The sequence below is a fragment of the Anoplopoma fimbria genome, chromosome 24 (assembly GCF_027596085.1).
Source record: "Anoplopoma fimbria isolate UVic2021 breed Golden Eagle Sablefish chromosome 24, Afim_UVic_2022, whole genome shotgun sequence".
NCBI classification, from domain to species: domain Eukaryota; kingdom Metazoa; phylum Chordata; class Actinopteri; order Perciformes; family Anoplopomatidae; genus Anoplopoma; species Anoplopoma fimbria.
In genome coordinates, this window is record NC_072472.1 from 15394785 (window position 1) to 15412424 (window position 17640).

General features: G+C 41.5%; 1 protein-coding gene across 1 annotated transcript; it reads right to left on the minus strand.

Moving 5' to 3' along the window:
* Window positions 1-34: 34 nt before the first annotated feature.
* On the minus strand, window positions 35-16974 carry LOC129113166 (proto-oncogene DBL). Its single transcript, XM_054625345.1, has 26 exons — window positions 16924-16974; window positions 15136-15270; window positions 14772-14888; window positions 14265-14414; window positions 14040-14164; window positions 13812-13926; window positions 13587-13706; window positions 12498-12689; window positions 11888-12079; window positions 11632-11812; window positions 11277-11365; window positions 10805-10905; window positions 10463-10529; window positions 10223-10338; window positions 10051-10120; window positions 9852-9944; window positions 9552-9644; window positions 8716-8841; window positions 7842-8057; window positions 7542-7634; window positions 7341-7419; window positions 7163-7208; window positions 4557-4729; window positions 3853-3968; window positions 3224-3336; window positions 35-3072 (listed from the first exon to the last, which is right to left on the minus strand). Exons 1-26 carry the CDS (start codon window positions 16972-16974, stop codon window positions 2991-2993), a joined length of 3051 nt encoding a protein of 1016 aa, XP_054481320.1. The 3' UTR covers window positions 35-2990.
* Between the last annotated feature and the right edge of the window lie 666 nt (window positions 16975-17640).

Here is a 17640-nt window from a genome sequence, read left to right on the forward strand (position 1 = left end):
GATTTGCCACTAAGTGCATTCGTAATATACCAGTGTAAAATTTTATTTTATGTTCCTGAATCTTAAACCGGTGTTTTTCAGTTACTCTGTCTGATTAAACGTCTGCTCAGGTTTAACTTGGGTCACAAATCTTTATCTACCAATAAAAACAGTGTAATCTGTCCCACCCCAACAGGGTCAACAAAGCTGAATCAAATTTGGAAAGATGTCACTCAATGAGTCTACAGAGACCAACACAGTCGTGAGCAGCGTTCTAATCAGCCAGGTCAACTGAAAACACCTGCGTGGGTGTTCAGAGGCCTGAACTGCTCACCACGCAGGTGTTTTCACTCACTTGCCAATTAGACCTCTGTTCAGGTGGATGTTGGACAGAGATATGCTGACAATTCACCACCAGACTCCATAAAGCTGCATTCAGATCAGAATTACAAAGGCAAAAATATACAATAGTTCAATTTCACCCTCCTTGTTAAATTGGTACATTGCGCCTTCAGTTCAAAGTTCAATAGGCCTTTTTCACAACAGATATTTTGACGTGGTTAATATTATTAATTACACTGGTGTTTTTTGGCTATCTTGTGTCAAAATCTCTGCTGTGAAAAAGGCATTTTAGTTGAACACTGAAATAAATTGGCAGTGAGTTTTGGTGTGACCATGTAATATGGATCACAAAGATGGGAGCTGTCCTGCTTCAATAGGTGCAACGAAACTAACAGCAGAGTTAAGGAGATGACAATCAAGCACAGTCTGTACACGCCAACAGAGTCCTGGGGTACATCCCAAGTCTCTTAATTGCATCCCCGTTTCCCTCACTTTTCCTTGCGTCTTAGTCCCTCCTACCAGGGATGGATGGAGAGATGCAAGGAAACCAATCGAGGAGAGAGGAAACGAGGAAATTACAAATAAGAGACTTGGGATGTACCCCTGGAAGGAGATCTAATCCAGCAAGATAAGTGCAACCTCCTGTGTTAATGCGTTCACTTTATGAGGCTCTGTCAATAAGACCACATTATGTTATATAGGGAAGAAATCACAGCATGAATCAAAACAAATAATCCTGTGCTTATATTTTGGAAAATAGGCATTATAATACAAGCTTTCACATGATTCATAAAATATCAAAAAAGTGCAAAATGAGCAAAAGCAGCAATCACCAGTTAAAGGTACTGTGGAAAAAAACGTATTGTAGCCTGATCAGTAACACATCTGATGTTACAGTATAGGCTGCGTTGGGTGGACATCAAACTAATTAAACATGATGAAATGTTACTCATTAGTGAGTTTTATGGTCACACCTTATTAAGACAGTCTGGCACTCACTATCAAGTGACTATAATGTCCCCTTGTGGGTGAAAATTAATCTTATTCATTGTTAAAGTTAATCTATAGTTTACTTTACTGTTACCAGTGGGGTTCGATCAATAAAATACAGAGATTCAGCACATACTGCAGGAATGTAAAGTTACTGGAATGTAACTTTGGTCACTTGACAGATGAGTGCCAACATCTGACTGTCTAAAAGTTTCACCATGTAGATGACTGTTGTCAAAGTTGTGTTTAACATCAATTTTTTTAGATTTTCACCATTTACATATTCACAGTTAACTGAAAAGCTTTCAGTAACTTAAATAATTATACACTGTATTTGTCTGACCTTCAGAGATTACGCTTCAGCACGTATGATGATAAAGTCTTTTCATAAAGAAGAAAGATCTGACTGGGCAGTTTTACAGAAGTTAAAATAGTCTCCAGTGAATGTTTTTTTTTCTAATTAAATCAGCTCACCAAATTTAAAGTCCATATACATGTAGTAATCCACAATATTACTGTTACAGTTCAGCTGGCAATTATAATTCTACACTAATCTATTTATTGTTACTACCTAACACTGAGCATAATTCCCATGTTGGTGTAAAATAGCAGTACAGACAGAAATAAAGCAACAAGGCATGTGCAGTGATTTGTCCATGCAGAGCAGCAAACAAACAGAAACATAAAGCATGTCTCATCTAAGTGGCAATAACAGCTGCAGCAGAGGAGGAAGAGATTCATTTGATGGAAGGGTTGCAGAATTATCACCAATCTAAAATAAGAACACTTTCACTTGTCGTAGCAGGAGAAGAACAGTTGGAACATTAACAAAGGCTGTCCTCCATTTAAATGTCCCACTGAGGCATCGTGCACCAGACCAAGGCTAAATAGATTGCAGCCATTGCTAATATTACTAATAACACCTGTACTTTTCCTGCTATGATAAGGCGAGATTATCTATAGAGGGTATGCAATGACATTTTCATATACACATCCCTCACCAACACCATTAACTGGCAAAACAAACCACCTATGGCTGATGTGAATGGGGGAGAGCTTGACTGAATATAGAGTATTTCAATTTCCCTTGTTTTTTTCCAGTCATGTACATTCCCCAAGAAAAGGTGGAATAACCATGGCGATTTGCGACATGCATAGCGACGGAGCTGGCTGCTGTAAGAAAGGTTCGAATTCATTGAAAACAATGACACCACAAAGTAAAGCTATTTTACATAACTGACTGCGTTATACAAAAAGAAGCCACAATAATTTTCTGAGCTGTTTGGCACATGAACATTCATGATATGTTAATAGGCATACGCATGATTTGGATCATATTTCATAAGAAAATAGAAATGATAAATCTTGTCCAATAAATTTAACGTCTTCAGCTATTACCCCAAGTCCAAACAATCTACTGTTGGAAAAAATACATGAAGAAAACAAGGTCCCACATATGTGCTTTGCATTGTTACAGTCTTCTGAGGTCCATTCTGAATTTTACAGCCCTCTGAGGAGAAAATGTCACAGTAGTTTGAAGAGTAAAATGTGCAGTTGATGTGCTTCAATCTGATGATCTGATGAACATCTCTATAGTGTCACAGGTCCCTTTTTTGATCAGGTAGTTGATGGAGTCTGTGAGTCTGTGTGTGTCATATTTCCTCTGTTCTGATTGGCTCTTAGCAAGTCTCTCCCAGAATCCTGTGCAGGTCCTCAGGTAGAACACGCCCTTCTTCCCCACGACTTACATTCCTCACCATCCTGCGATCACACACATAAACACAACAGAGGCGCATATAAAGTGACCATTTTAATATAAATACATTTTGTAATTTCACCTCCAACTTTGTTTGCAACTCAATTCAAGATTGTGTGTAATAAACATTTCTGAAACAAATAGCCTTTTTTTTACCACATCCCTGACAATTCCTCGTGCAGCAGCTGGATGACATCGCCACAGTTAAAGATGATGTCATCAGTGCTGGCCATGCTGCTCTCTACCATGACCCTGTACCTGCCGGCCACCTGGAACAGAAGAAAGACAAGAACAACGCTGGAGAATGGTGCTTTATGATGCTTTTCCGCATGCACACCAGTCCTAAATCCATATCTATAAATAGAAATAATACAGGACCTTTGCCATCCAACTGGGAATTTTAGGATTTAGAGTCTAAATCCTAAATTGGTAAAAAATTCCCAGTGGGCTATGAGTCTAAATTTTAGACTCATAGCCCACATCCCAGAAGTAGTTTGGCTTTTGTATTTTGGCATTTGCCCACCAAGCCGTTGGTCATCAGTGTAGGGTTGGCGATGCAAGAAGCCTCCCCCCACCAGGTTGAGGGAAGCGACACATCTGTAGATGAGTCGTGCTCTCCGGTGTTCAAGCAGGACCTGTATTCTTGGTGTTGCTAACCAATAGCACTCGTCCTGGTCTGTATTAGCTGTTATAGCTGCAAGGCTAATTGTTCATACATTCCCCCCTGTAGACTAAACAATAAATCGTTTCTCCAGTACTATTTGTGCCATGACATAAACTCTCACCAGGGGAGAAGGCTGATCCTCCTCGTCTGAGTCCGATAGGTTGGAGAGGTCTGTAGCTGCACCCCAGTCCTCCAGACCCTCACAGATGGCCACTGAGTGGGCAGGAACAGGCCAAGCTGCAGGTGACAAGACGGCAGCAATGACTGAAAACGGTAGCGCTACAATTTTAATCATTAACATTCAATGATGTATCCACTGTGAAAAGTAAAACAAAGATGTATTTCAGTTTTCCAACACGTTCATGAACACTAATACAAATTCTTCTGTTTTATTCCAAACAAACCTTCTACTTCAGGAAATGTAAAGAAATGTGTGTTTACTTTAAAGTGAAGCCCTGCACTCCCAATGGAACGACTATTAACGGTCCGGCCATTGAACAGGTTCAGGGCTACAAATATTGTTGACATTTAAATTAACACAACCACAATCTGTAAAAATGAAGAAAAAAAATCAATGCCACCAAGGGGTTGAATGTTCATGATTCTCTGATGTAGGTTTTCAGCATTTTATCATGTTTTATGTATCTTATATTTAACTTGGAGTGTGAGAGACATCACTTAACATCTGTCCAAAGAAAGACGGACCAGAAGTCTTTAGAAGAGCAAAAGGTTTTCAAAAGAATAGTAATAACTGTAAGTACAAAAATGCCATGAAGTGATTTGCTGGGTGTTCTACTTTGTGGATAATCTGTCTCAGTGACTCACTGCGTCGAGGTGATTGAACTACGGGTTCCGTGTGGGCGGGGCTTGTGTCTATTGACTCCTCCCCCCGTAGCCTGTGGGAGTAACTTGTTGTGGAGGAGCTGTGAGGAACAGGGAGACACGCTGAGCAGCCTCCCACCGACGCTCCGCCCCACGACACACACATCTCTGATGCACTATACCGCATCACCATGGGAACAAGACACGACCACAACGAACAAAAACAAACAAACAAACAACAACAACAACATCCACGGTGTCACAAAACGGGCTCATTCGCATTCGGTAAATTAAAACAGCATTCCATTAAGTTCACAATCACATATATTTCAGCGTCTGATTTGAAAGCATGTTTGATGTTATAACACAACTCAATTAATCAATAATATCAGAGATCGCTGCAATACATGGAAACATTACTTTGAGTACACAGTATTCCGCACACATACAAGGCCTTGATTAAATAGCATTTGCAAATAATGCACAGTGTGGCTTTTAGTAGTAGATGGGTGGAGTTCGTACAATGTAGTTCAATTTATGGAAAGAAAATGAAGACACAGAAAAATATTTGAGTCATTTTGTCTGAATATGTTAAAGCCTACCCATCTGCTACTTTAAGTAGAAACCATTGAAATAAAATAGGACTGGAAATGATATTCCCATTCAAATCAACGTAGCAGGATGGTTAGAGCGGCGGCCATTTTTATATGTGCTCTTGCCATTGCAACCTTTGTAGCTGGCTTAATTCAGTATAAACTAAACAGTCGTACTACAAGTCGTGGACCCACTGATTCAGGGTCTAACGCCTCACTCCCCGCCACTCTGGAGAAGGACAAGTTAACTAGCTTATTAGCCACTTATCTGTCTCCCAGAGCTCTTAGTAGGGAGCTGCTATAACGCTTTATGGCCACGTATTGTTAACATATCAACTAACCACAATCATCGGCCTTTTCTTTTGTATTATTGAAATTACCACAGATATTCTAATCCTATTGTATTTCTATGGTTACAAAACTTAAATTACTTACAAATGCTATGTGATCGCACCAAGATCATGTAAACAAATCATGCAAAAAGTGACATCTATAGCATCTTATGATGCGTGAGCAAGATCAAAAATCCCACAAAACATTCTCTGAATAGGATTATCCCATGCTCATATACTTTAAAAACTGAACTTTGAGTCTTTGTGAGTGTCCACTTTCAGGATATGGCTGGCAGGATTTCATATTGTCAACAAATCTCAGGAAAATACCAAAACTAACGTGCAACCGTGCTTTCTAACTTCCCTTGTCCCAAGCTACAGAAGATGCAAATCTTTAAAAATGGGTCACAAAGATGCATTTTAATATTCCATAAGGTTCTGTAATTGCCTTAAACAGCCGGGCCCTGTAGTTCTTGACAAAAGTTTCTCAATAAGTAGGAAAGAGTGCATTTGTTTGGGACTATTTTTCAGATGCGGATTAATTCAAAATTGATGTGCTAGTATTCACTGCAGCAGGATTGTGTATGTGGGATTGACTAAATAGAAGTAGTGTGGCCTTGTTCATGGTGATGAAGGGACATGTCAGCCAGAGCAACAGTACAACTTATTTATGTATTTTCAATTGTTTTTGGACAATGAAGGTCTATAACAAAAAGGAATGAGCTTATTCAGGCTTTTGCTACACAAACAATACTTGTTAGAATGATGAATGGAGTGTTGGTTTTGATCTTTTCATTTCACCCCCAAAAAATGTAACCTGTTGATAATTTCCCTTTGCAATGATAACTGTGAAGAGAAGACTTTTTTTCAAATTGATGACATTCTAGCATGCTATCATTAAACAGAACATTAGTTTCTCCTACAAAAACTCCACAGACACACATGAATCCCCACCAACACCCTGTAAAGCTCCACTTTGACACTTTCCTTGAGAACCAGCGCTTTCAATGACTAACAAGTATCAGAGCAACAACTGTAGGATCTTGGAAAACCTTTGGTAGTGTTCCAACAATTGCCTCTGACTTTAACTTTGACAGTTATCTCTTAAAAAACATCTAACAGGTACACTCAAAACATATTTTTGCTCCTTTACTCACGCTGTGACTGACACACACACAAGCAGCCTGGTAGGGTGTTGATTGCACTGGTGTAGATTTGCGGTCCTTGCAGTTGATACAGTGTATAGCGCTCTCCATGGTGCTGAAAATCATCCAGTGGCATTTCAGCACCATGGACAGCGTTTAAGCCATCTGCAGGACTTGGCAACGTAGTCATGAAAACCAATTCTCAAGAGTAATGACAAAGATGCTAATACATCACATAGATGCACACTGCACACATACAAACCCATTCAATAACTTTAACACACTGCATGCATATGATCATGATGCTTTGTTATTAACAGACATTATGGCATGTGGGGGAAATTGAGGGTGTATTCAGAAATTTAAATTCCATCAACAACACTATAGGCGAGATAATCCTCTTCCTTAATGTATCATGTTTTAAATCAATTTCTGGATTGAAACTGGATTAAAAGAGAGTTGACCTAGCCCCACCACCACACACCAGGAGGTCAAAACTGACACAGAGGACAAATGGGAGGCCATGCAGAGAAAATCACCTGTCAGAGAGGGGGTTGTCTGAAAGTGGAAGAGAAGGAGCCTCATCTGGGAAAAGGGACAGAGGTCACATACATATGTGAAGATATATTGCCAGAGCTGAATACAAGTAACCTAAAATAAAATCAGGCATTTCAAAGACAAAAGGAAACATGTCAGTGAATGAATTATGATGGAAACCTTGACGCAGCCTCTGCTGGTTGCTGAGAATTTTTCGAATCTCTGTCAGCCAGGCAACTTTGACCTCCAGTGTGGGAGCCTAGACAAACACACACAAACACAGACCATGACCACAAGAGAGCTTTCAGTGAATAGACTAAAGCTACACACACCAAAACACTAAAAACAGAGATAGAAAAAATAAATCAAAATATTAAATACCTGAATTATGTACACTACTTCTCTGCCACTGTACCAGATTTCAAATTTCTTCACATCTCCTTTCACATTTTCTGTGATTCCCACTGCACTCATCTACAGAGAGATAGAAACGTTATTACATTTCAGGATCACCAGTCATCCTGACTGACTCTAAATTTATATACAATGTTCACCAATAATATGCAGTACAATTCAACAAAAAGACATGATAAGCTTCATAAAAGGAGGATTTATTGAAGGGCTACTGCATTGGATGCAGCTAGGGGTACCTAATAAAGTGAGTGTATTATATATTGTTACTCTGAGGCAGGATTTGAAGCTGTAGAAGGGTGTCCTCTCGTGAGTGTCCTCGTCTCTGCGCTTGCAGAAGAGCAGGGCGAGGTCATAGAGGAAGAGATGCCTCTGCATGGGTTTGAACCTGGCCAGCTCCTTCATTCGCACCGCTGTTCTCTTATGGCTGATCCACACGCTGAAGCCTCCCTGCATCACCACTCGGCCCAGCTGGCTGAGGTCACCCTGGGACAGACCGGTGGACAGGAAAGACATAGATGAACTGCACCAAAAAGTAAGAAGTTCATCACACAAAACACATTACATGGATTTTATTTATCAACATGAATATGTTGGTTTAAACAAAAAATTAGCAATGTGATTCAAAGCTATACTTCAAATCAGATGATATGATTCTTTTTTTTTTAATTTTAAGGTGTTTACGCAAACTCATATAAATCACATCAGGCAAAAACAGTGCTAAAGGTAAGATATCATTTATTCTTACTGATGGAAAAAATTGTTTTGAACAGTTCTACAATAAATTAACAAAAAACCAAGGCTATAATTGTACAAAGTTTTGCAAATATCTCCAAGTTGGGGGGAAAAAAGGTAACATATTATAATTTTAATTCTTACAGTAATATATTGTGGCAGAGGAAATTGAAATGTCTGAGCAGATTGAACCACAAAATTAAATGACGTCCTTCAGTACAGCACATAAAGCCAGTTATTTGGAATTTTCCAAGAACAGAACATTTTTGAGTTTAATTCAATAGTTAATAAAATAAACCCCAGTCAATGGGAAATAAGATAACGCAAATTAAATGAGGATTTATATTAAAGCATAAAGATGTTTCATAAATAGTCCCCTGTCTTATCTTTTGGTCTGACTGGTTGGTACCTGGTATCCAGTGATGGCTATCTGATGCATGGAGTCGTTGACAGACTTCAGCAGCTCCAGCATGGAGTCCAGAGCCTGCTGGAGTTCACAGCGGTATCGCTCCTCCGTACAGTGCTTCAACAGCTCCTGACCCAGGACAGAGACACAGGATGACAGGTCAGTGTATTCTCAGTTTAACTGATCTAGTCTTCATGCATGGATGTTGTCGATATGTCTCTGTGCCCTTTTAAGATGAGTCTTTAAAAGTTTGCTGTTGGTATAAATGTATTTTGCTTGGCTCTCTGTGCCATCGGCCCTTTGTCCAGCTGAATGCAGTCCACCAATTTGATCAAGAGTGAAATATCCCAATTATTGGATGTATTGCCATGAAATTTGGTTTGGACATTCATTTCCCTGCGAGGATGAACTGCAAAAACTTAGTTGATCCCTTAACTTTTTCTCTAGTGCCACCATCGGCCCAAACTAAGGTCGAACAGGTAAAAAACGCTTTAGTAAGATGGTGAATATGGTAAACATATAAGCACTGCAGACTCCTTTTGTAGCTAAATGTTTGTGTTTATTAAAGAAGTATACCAGTATTTTAACATTAAAATAAACTTTGCAACAAAGATGTAGAGTAAATGTGTCAAATTAAGGCTTTGTCTGATTATGACTAATGCTGCTAATCAAGAGTCACTCAATGAATTCAGGATTTCCTCAAATGATGGGCATGTCAACTCAAAACAATTTGCCTTCATGATTGCACCTAAAAACTAAATCTCTTAAACATGCATGCCATTGTGTGAGCTGAGTTTCTACAGGACGCTCCAGCAATGACTGACTCAGATGTACCAAACCTTGAGGAGCAGCTGGTACTTGGTGAGGCGTTGGACTGGTTTTAGGAGGTAAGAGTCCAGACCCAGCTTGTGGTCCAGCTTCTTCTGGCACTCCTGCAGAGTGAGAGGGTGATATTTTTGATGAATGAACAGGGCATAATTGGAAAATATTATTGGGCTCTGAAAACAAGAAACATCACAGTTTGTAGGCAAACATCTCAAGATTAAGTCTTTTATTAACACATATCCAAATTACTTTCATTCCATCAACATGTGACAATGAGTGGAATTATGAATCATACATATATGGTCTGTAATTACCTTGAAGAAGGGCGAATCAGAGCACTGTCTCCATAGCAACTCAGAGCCAGGCTTGTTCTGGCAGTAACGCTCATACACCTGGAACTTTGCTTTCTGCTCTCACACACACACACACACACACACACACTCATACCATTAGCTATGTTGTGTCATATCACTGCACATAAAGTTCAAATGTTTCTTCTAATTTTTCCTTTACCCGTTGAAGGAAGCAAGTCCCCACCCTCTCTGGTGTCTCTAGGCAACCCTGCAGATCTTGGAGGAAGATCCTAAATGGAGAGGAAAATGAAAGGAAATTGGATTTGCATGAAAAGACGGGGAGACAAGGACAACTCTGTGACAGCTTGTGTGAATGTGTGTGCGTGAGTTGCCTGCTGTGGAACTGGTAAATCTCAGGCATGTTGCCAAATAGAACATCCTTCTGGCAGCGTAGAGCTGGGGGAAGAAGATTAGACATGGATGGGTCCTCCATTTCTGCCCTGTAGCCCTGAGGAGAAGAAAGGAGAGCAGAGGAGAGGAGAGGAGAGAAAAAACAATAACAGGACCAGAAAACTTAATAGGAGAAAACAGGAAACAAAAAATGCCATAAACACAATCTAAAATCAACTCACCAGAAGGACAGAGAGCAGCTCGTCCACATAGATCCTCTCTGTAGCTATCAGTTCCTTCATAATATGGCTAGTAAGAGGGAGAATGACAGACAATTAGCCATCCTAAAGCACTATGTACACTGTGACCTTGGCAAAAAGAGAAGTCAGAAAGGCTCCTATGTGGGTCACACACACACTCTCACACACACACACACACACACACACACACACACACACACACACACACACACACACAACACACACACACACACACAGTAGGCTAATACAAAAACAGTGGAAGATTACAGTGAAAGGTCAAGCTGTAGGTGATGGATCATGTGTGACAGGTGAAAGATTGCGTACCGTGTGAGCTGCTCTGGATTGTCTTCTGCCTCTGAATCTGTCTCAGTGGTGGAGACATACAGACAGCTGTGGTTGCCTTGGAAGTCGTGCATTACCTCAATCTGACAAAACATACATGAAACAAGTTTCTCAGTTTAGAGCCTTGTTGCACATTTGTAAAATGGCCTATATTAATCAATGCCCTTATTTTTGCAGGTACGCAGCTATAAGCCAAAGTACTACATTATTGATGACAAGGAATAGCTAACATGATTCCAATTTATCCAAACAGGGGCATGCATGTGTGTACTGTAGTTATTGAGACATTTCATTCTAAACCACAAATGAACTTCATGGTGGTGCTGCAGGGAAATATCAGTAGATCACAAAAGTCATTAGGATTCATCCTCTGAGGACCATGAATGTCTGTACAAAATTGAATAGCAATCCATCTTACAGTTGGCTAAAAACACACATACACACACACACACACCTTGCGTTGGTTGTTGTTCTTCCTCGCGGCTCTTTTGCCAGGTAGCAGGTCAAAGGAGAACTTAGAGTTCAGGACGTTAAAGTCCACACCTGTGGGAAGAATCACAGATACACACAAATTCAACTGGTGAAAAGCACAGTGGAAATGCAGTCTAAAGAGAAAACAAAACGTGGCTAAATGTTAAGTGAGAGGAGATGTAGGGCTTATAAAGTTGAGATAACTGTATCATTATAACATCCTAGTCAATGGCAGATAGTGGACAGAATCTTAACCATTAAAACAAATCCACACTACAAAAATAATTGCAGGAAAACAGCTTTGAGATGAGAAAGGGTGCTGTTGAGGGGGGTCGTACCATGTTTGGGGGAGAAGAGGGGTGACTTGCAGCGCTGCGAGGCCTGGTCGAGGTCAGGCCTGGGGGCCACCAGCTGAATCGGTCTGACTTGTATATCCGCCAACTTCTTCAGACACTGCTCTCTGTTTCTGATCATGGACTGCACCACATTCAGCTTCTCCGTTACCATGGAAATTTGGGACTAGAGAGAAAAGAGGTGTAGGTTGTAGGAGTGGCGGATCATGTTGTGTGTTTGTGTTCAGTACCGGTGGACTACCTGCAGCTGTGGGGTGAGGATGGCTTCAAACTCCAGGCTCAGAATGTCCTGGTCGTTTTTCAGTGCAGACGGCGCCCTCTCCTGGTGACAGCTCAGGTACTGCAGTGCCTGCTGAGCTCCCTCTTTGGTTTGGAACTTGTCCACCATCTGGCTGGCCAGGAGATAGGCGCCATCATCACACCACTGAAGGGCCTGCACACATACAAACATGGGACACAACACAAGAAAACACATTTTAATCGTTCATATGAGGATATTGAACAATTGTCATTTTGAGATTTTTGCCCCCCTTATGTCATACGTGACACACAAACAACAAAATAGCTGTCTTTCAGGAGCACAGATCTAAGATCGAGGAAAAAGATGGATACAGATTTGGTGTAATTGCACACCTGCATTTGTGAGAATTATTTTTTTCTCTTAAACAAATATGCAACCTACACTAAATGTTGTTTTTGCAGAATCTAGAGGGGAGCAGAGCATGCACGGTCAAAAAATGAGCAGTAAAACAAAAATACACAACAATTAATTATTCTTTAATGATTTTTTTTGCTGCAAAAATATTGAGTTTGCATGTTCTTTAGGGTGTGTGTCGTGACAGCATCTTCACCCCTTCAAGGCGGAGCAGCAGGTCTCTGGCTCGGGTAAGCGAGGCCCGCTTGGTGCGTATGGCAGTGGTGATGACGTCACAGTGATGTCGCAGCTCGTTGCAGCGCTGGACGATGAGCGCCATGGCGTAATGGTGGTTGGCGGCCAACTGGTGGCCATGCAGGATCTGCACCTGGGCACGGGCCATCTCATCCTGAGCCACAAAAAACACATATAAAGGTTTAAACAGATTTTCATCAGGGTTTAATGTTCCCACACATCCAAAAGTTGTTGTTTTCTGATGCAAGAAGCTGTTCCTCTACTGCAAACAGACCTACAGCTTCCAGAGTTACTAGCAGTGATAGAGGGTGGAAATAAGGACCATGTCTATATAAAAACCCTCCAAGCTCTCTTCCTTAGTAAAAAGTGAAAATGTATCAAGAAAAACACAAGAATCAAAGCTAGGAAGCAACAATCTTCATGAATCCTTAATTCTGAGACGAAGTATCAGGACCAAAAGAGTGCTGCAGAATTGACATTTTTTTGTAGGCCAACCCAGAAGTCAAAAACGTATTGATACCCTCAACAAAAAGCCAATGGGATTTTTTCAGGCTGTGAAGGCGGACCAGGTGATGACATTTAGTAGTCTCATTTAGTCTCCTGTTAGTAAACGCCTTTTTAACACGCGTAAAAGCTTCAAAATTCCTGAGAATTGTTTTTACTGACATATTTTTTTATGTTATCCACAGACCTTATTTCAGACTCCTAACCAAAAAATCCATTAAAAAAAAGTGGAATTTAAGACCAGTGAACCAGAAGTGCAAGAAATGCTGACTCATTTCTAGGGTTTGGGAGTTATTATTGCAGCACTCTAAAGCACCAGATTAAGGCATTTAAATAATATTTCTATAATGATGTTTTGATATACTCATGTTAAAAGGCTGTAACACCTTTAGTTTAGATGTTCTTTCATTGTTACACGAACCACATTCAAACAGTCTGACATCAGAGACAAAACATGTTATTCGAGCATTTTGCTCTGCTCGGTCCCTTCCTTCAAACTAAACCTAAAACTGTGATTGTGTGCTTGTTGTGTGACATTGTTTGTGACCTGAGCGTGTGTGTCCAGCATCTCCAGGTCCGTCAGTAGCTGTTCTGTCTGAACCACGGTGGTTCCCACAGAGCCGTTTTCCGTCACCTGGTCAGTGATCCTCTCCAGTGCCTCCTCCATCTGAACAAACACACACACACACACACACACACCCACAGAGAGTCAATCTTAACAGAAGTGCAAAATACAGTCAGGGCTTATAAAAACAGACATCAATCATCACACCTGCTGAAAACTCATTTCGTAGTGCAGCAACTGCAGGTACTGCTGCATCTTCAGGTGGTGTTTCTCAAAGAAGCCATCAAATGCTTCCTCCATGTCTCTGAGCTGAGCCAGGAGTCTGAAACACACATGACACACAGACGTTCACACAAGCTGTCTGGTTAAATGGGATGTTAGTGTCAAGCTATGTGTCTTGTGCCAAAGTAATTTCTCTACATAAGATGTCTGTACCTTTGAACAGTGTCCATGTCTGATTGCAGCTCTCTCTCCTCCTCTACATCTCTCTTAGAGGCCTTCACAGTCTCCAGGTTCGACAGCAGCAGCCTACCTTCTTTCTGCACGCTCCGGATATTGTCCTGAAAACAACATGGCAAACAACAAGAAAAGACAAATGAAATAAAAAACATAAAACTGTGTGATACAGATACAGAGTGAAAGAGGAGATCCAGGGGAAACCTTCATCTGTCTGTATCGGTTTGTTTGGGAGTGCAGCAGGAACTCGATGGCATTGGCTTCATCCGGAAGTTCGGTCTCCGATAGCTCTGATCCAAAGCCCTGCAGCAGCTGGGCGATCTCCTTCACTGACACCGCAAAGGTCTCGATGGCCTGCAGACACACACACACACACACACACACACACACACACACACACACACACACACACACACACACACACACACACACACACACACACACACACACACACACACACACACACACACACATTTCTACTTCAGATGGGTTTGTTAAATTAAGAAGTTTCAGCCAAATTATACAAGCACAAATACAAGAACAAAAATAAGGCCTGTAAGAAGGGTTCATCTGTCTTGTTTTAATTTTAGCTGCAAAACCCATTAGGGAAGTTTTCAACTTGTGCAAACATGACTTTAATCTATCTTTAACTTCTTTATATTCAACAGCATTGCAGGCTCTGGTGAATTGACTGGTATCAGAAGTGTTTACCGTGCGGAGGACGATCCAGTCACTTTGGCAGTACTCCACTTTTGCAGTGAAGTCAGATGTCAGGTGGTTTTCATCGATGTATCGCAGAAGATCACCAACTGAACGCAGCATCACCACCTAAAAGAACCACAAGGCATCCAGTAAAACAACATCATGTTTCAACTTGTGCGTTTGGCAGAATCTAGTTGGAGTAAAGAAGAGAAGAAAATCTACTGTTTCTCAAATTGACAGGAAGATTGTGTGTAGTGTAGAGTAGAGCAGAGACAGGATAGTGCTGCGTCGGATAAATAAAATAAATATGTTTACATGAAGAAATAAATCATTTTCTCCCGTCTCTCAGTTCTCAGTTTTAACCCCTCCTCACCGGCATCTTTAACAGGAAGTCATCTTGGCTGAAGCGGAAGCCCAGGTCAGTGCTTGAAGACGGACTGGGGGCTGAGCTAAACAAGCCGGTGGGGTGGAGCACCAACACCAGATGCAGATTTCCTGGAAACGAGGTCTGAAAAAGAAAGTGTATAATGGTATTCAGCTTTGTATTATTAGATAATTAGACTTACGTTAATAGTGGACTTAAAAAAAAAGGACAAAGGATAAAAGGTCATAGTAATTAAAAACCCATGTCACAATTGTAAATCACTTTTAGACTACTGAAGATTAAGGACAGAGGGCCAATGTTAAACACCATGAATTTATTTAGTGGGAAATGATTCATGTCAGCCTAGCATTGTACTAAACTGACTTCCGTGGCTTTATCTTCCACCACATCCCCGGCTTTGGACGGAGCAGCTCAGGATGAGAGGAGTCGGACAGTCAGTCAGAAGTGTTGACAGTCGTGCAGTCTAGCAAAGCTCAACACAGCATCAGCATCTCTCTGAGTCAATCAGGGAGTCGCTCTCTTGCACTTCAGCAGCTCTGACAGTCAGCTCTTCCCACTGAATCTGCTTCTTCGTCACTACTTTGTGATAAAGTGCCTTGCAACAAACATTGAGCTGTCGTACTCCTATTGTTATTTCTATTAACAGAATATCACATTTTTGTGCCTGTCTTTATGTCTCTTTATAGAGACGTATATATATCTCTGTATTGAGCACAGCGGCACAAGGATCAAAAGCCAGGGGTGTTGTCTTATTACTTCTAGTTGTGTCCAGTTGAAAGTACAATAAGATTGATGACCACTGAGCAGAGCACTAATCAAGTGTACCAACTGTGATGACTCTTTATTCACCTGCTTGCTGTCTTTCATCCTCATCTCCTCTCCTCTCCCCCAAAATACCTGCTGTCCCACACACATTGACCCACCAGTGTTTCCACAGATCCAATAGCCTGAGGAGTTATTAATCACAAGGAAGACTTTTACACTTCATATAAGCCTATTCCACTCTATGTGAACTGGTAGACCTGGCAGGGAAAGTGCAATCTATATATCTAGCTGCCTTCATGTCTGTTGTAATAATCATAACTAGACTTTTACTACTGACCGAACAACAAATACACACAGCTTTTTCCTCCAACTCACCTAAGCCTAACTTTATACAGTAGCCTTTTGTACCAAAGTCATCCAAGCCATCAATATGAACCCACTCCTAAAGCAGCCATGCTCGATGTTATTGGATGACTGCATTCCTCAACTGCATTTTGAATGTGGGCATCAAATATTTCACACTTATTCCCAAATCTGTTACATAAATGTGCACAACTTGAAAACCCTCCACAGTAACTGCAGGCTACAGACTGCAGAGCCAAAGCGAATACAGACACATGCTGTACTGTATATCTGCAGTTGCGCGCACACACACACACACACACACACACACACACACACACACACACACACACACACACACACACACACACACACACACAAAACACATTTGTCATTGTCCTGTCCTGCACACACAGCCTCTTAACATTTAACTGCCATCTGAATCTCTTAGCCGAGAGGCATTTTTAATATCTAATGCAGTTTGCGCTGTACTAAGAGCACATCCCAACCTCTATGTCGCAGTACTGAACTGTCTTAAGAGCATCTCGTCTCTCTCTCTCTCTCTCTCTCTCTCTCTCTCTCTCTCTCTCTCTCTCTCTGCTGCTGCTGTGTCCTCGCCGCCCAGTCTGAAGCCGCCCACCTCCCTCCCCACCTCCAGGCGGATCTTACCGCGGCCCGGCGCAGACGGGGGAACCCCCGCAGCGGGTTGGAGTCGGCCATGGCTTCCGTTGCTTCCCTGTTCCCCTGGATCTCCCCTTTGGGTACCGAGAAGTCTGCAGCGGGACGTGGTGTCGGGAGCGAGCAGCCGCAGCGATGGCAAGGTAACCTACACTGCAGTGTCCGGTGCGCACCTCAGCAGACGCACTCCTCCTCTGGAGCAGGAAGATGGGGTGTGTTTCACCCACCTGACGTCAAAGCCGAAATAAGTTAGTCCCTCCACAGCTGCACAGATGTCCCTCTTGTTATTATCAGCAATGCAATAGCCATATAAACGAGGATATCATTCCATTTTCATTATGATATTATAATTTTCAAATTTAAGGAGGATAACTGCCCTGCCTCACCTCACACTACTGTAGGATAAGTTGTCTTGCCGTTTTGTCAACTTGAAGATGACTTTTTGTTATGTGTAACTGCTAAACAGAGAGACAGTCAGTATGAAGCCCTGGTCGGACCAGAAGAGAAAGATAGATGAGAGTAGCTATTGGTTCATTTCACTGGATCCACTAGATGGCGCAATACACTCATTTTATTGTAAGCCACCACCTCTAGATCACCCAGTGACATAAACAGCAATCATGGTGCAGTTAGGGGGCCTCGGAGCAAAGATTTACTGTAAGTCCCCCTTTGAGAAGCCCACACCCACCTCCCACCCTCCGTGCTTTA

What these genes read in the sequence shown, in the direction of transcription:
- LOC129113166 (XM_054625345.1), bottom strand. Translation starts at nt 16,974, where the DNA reads ATGGCCGACTCCAACCCGCTGCGGGGGTTCCCCCGTCTGCGCCGGGCC. An exon ending in TGCTGCTCCGCCTTGAAGGG is followed by an intron (nt 12,080 to 12,497) that starts GTGAAGATGCTG and finishes GTATGTGTGCAG; the next exon opens with GCCCTTCAGTGGTGTGATGA. An exon ending in GACAACCCCCTCTCTGACAG is followed by an intron (nt 4,730 to 7,162) that starts GTGATTTTCTCT and finishes GATGCGGTATAG; the next exon opens with TGCATCAGAGATGTGTGTGT.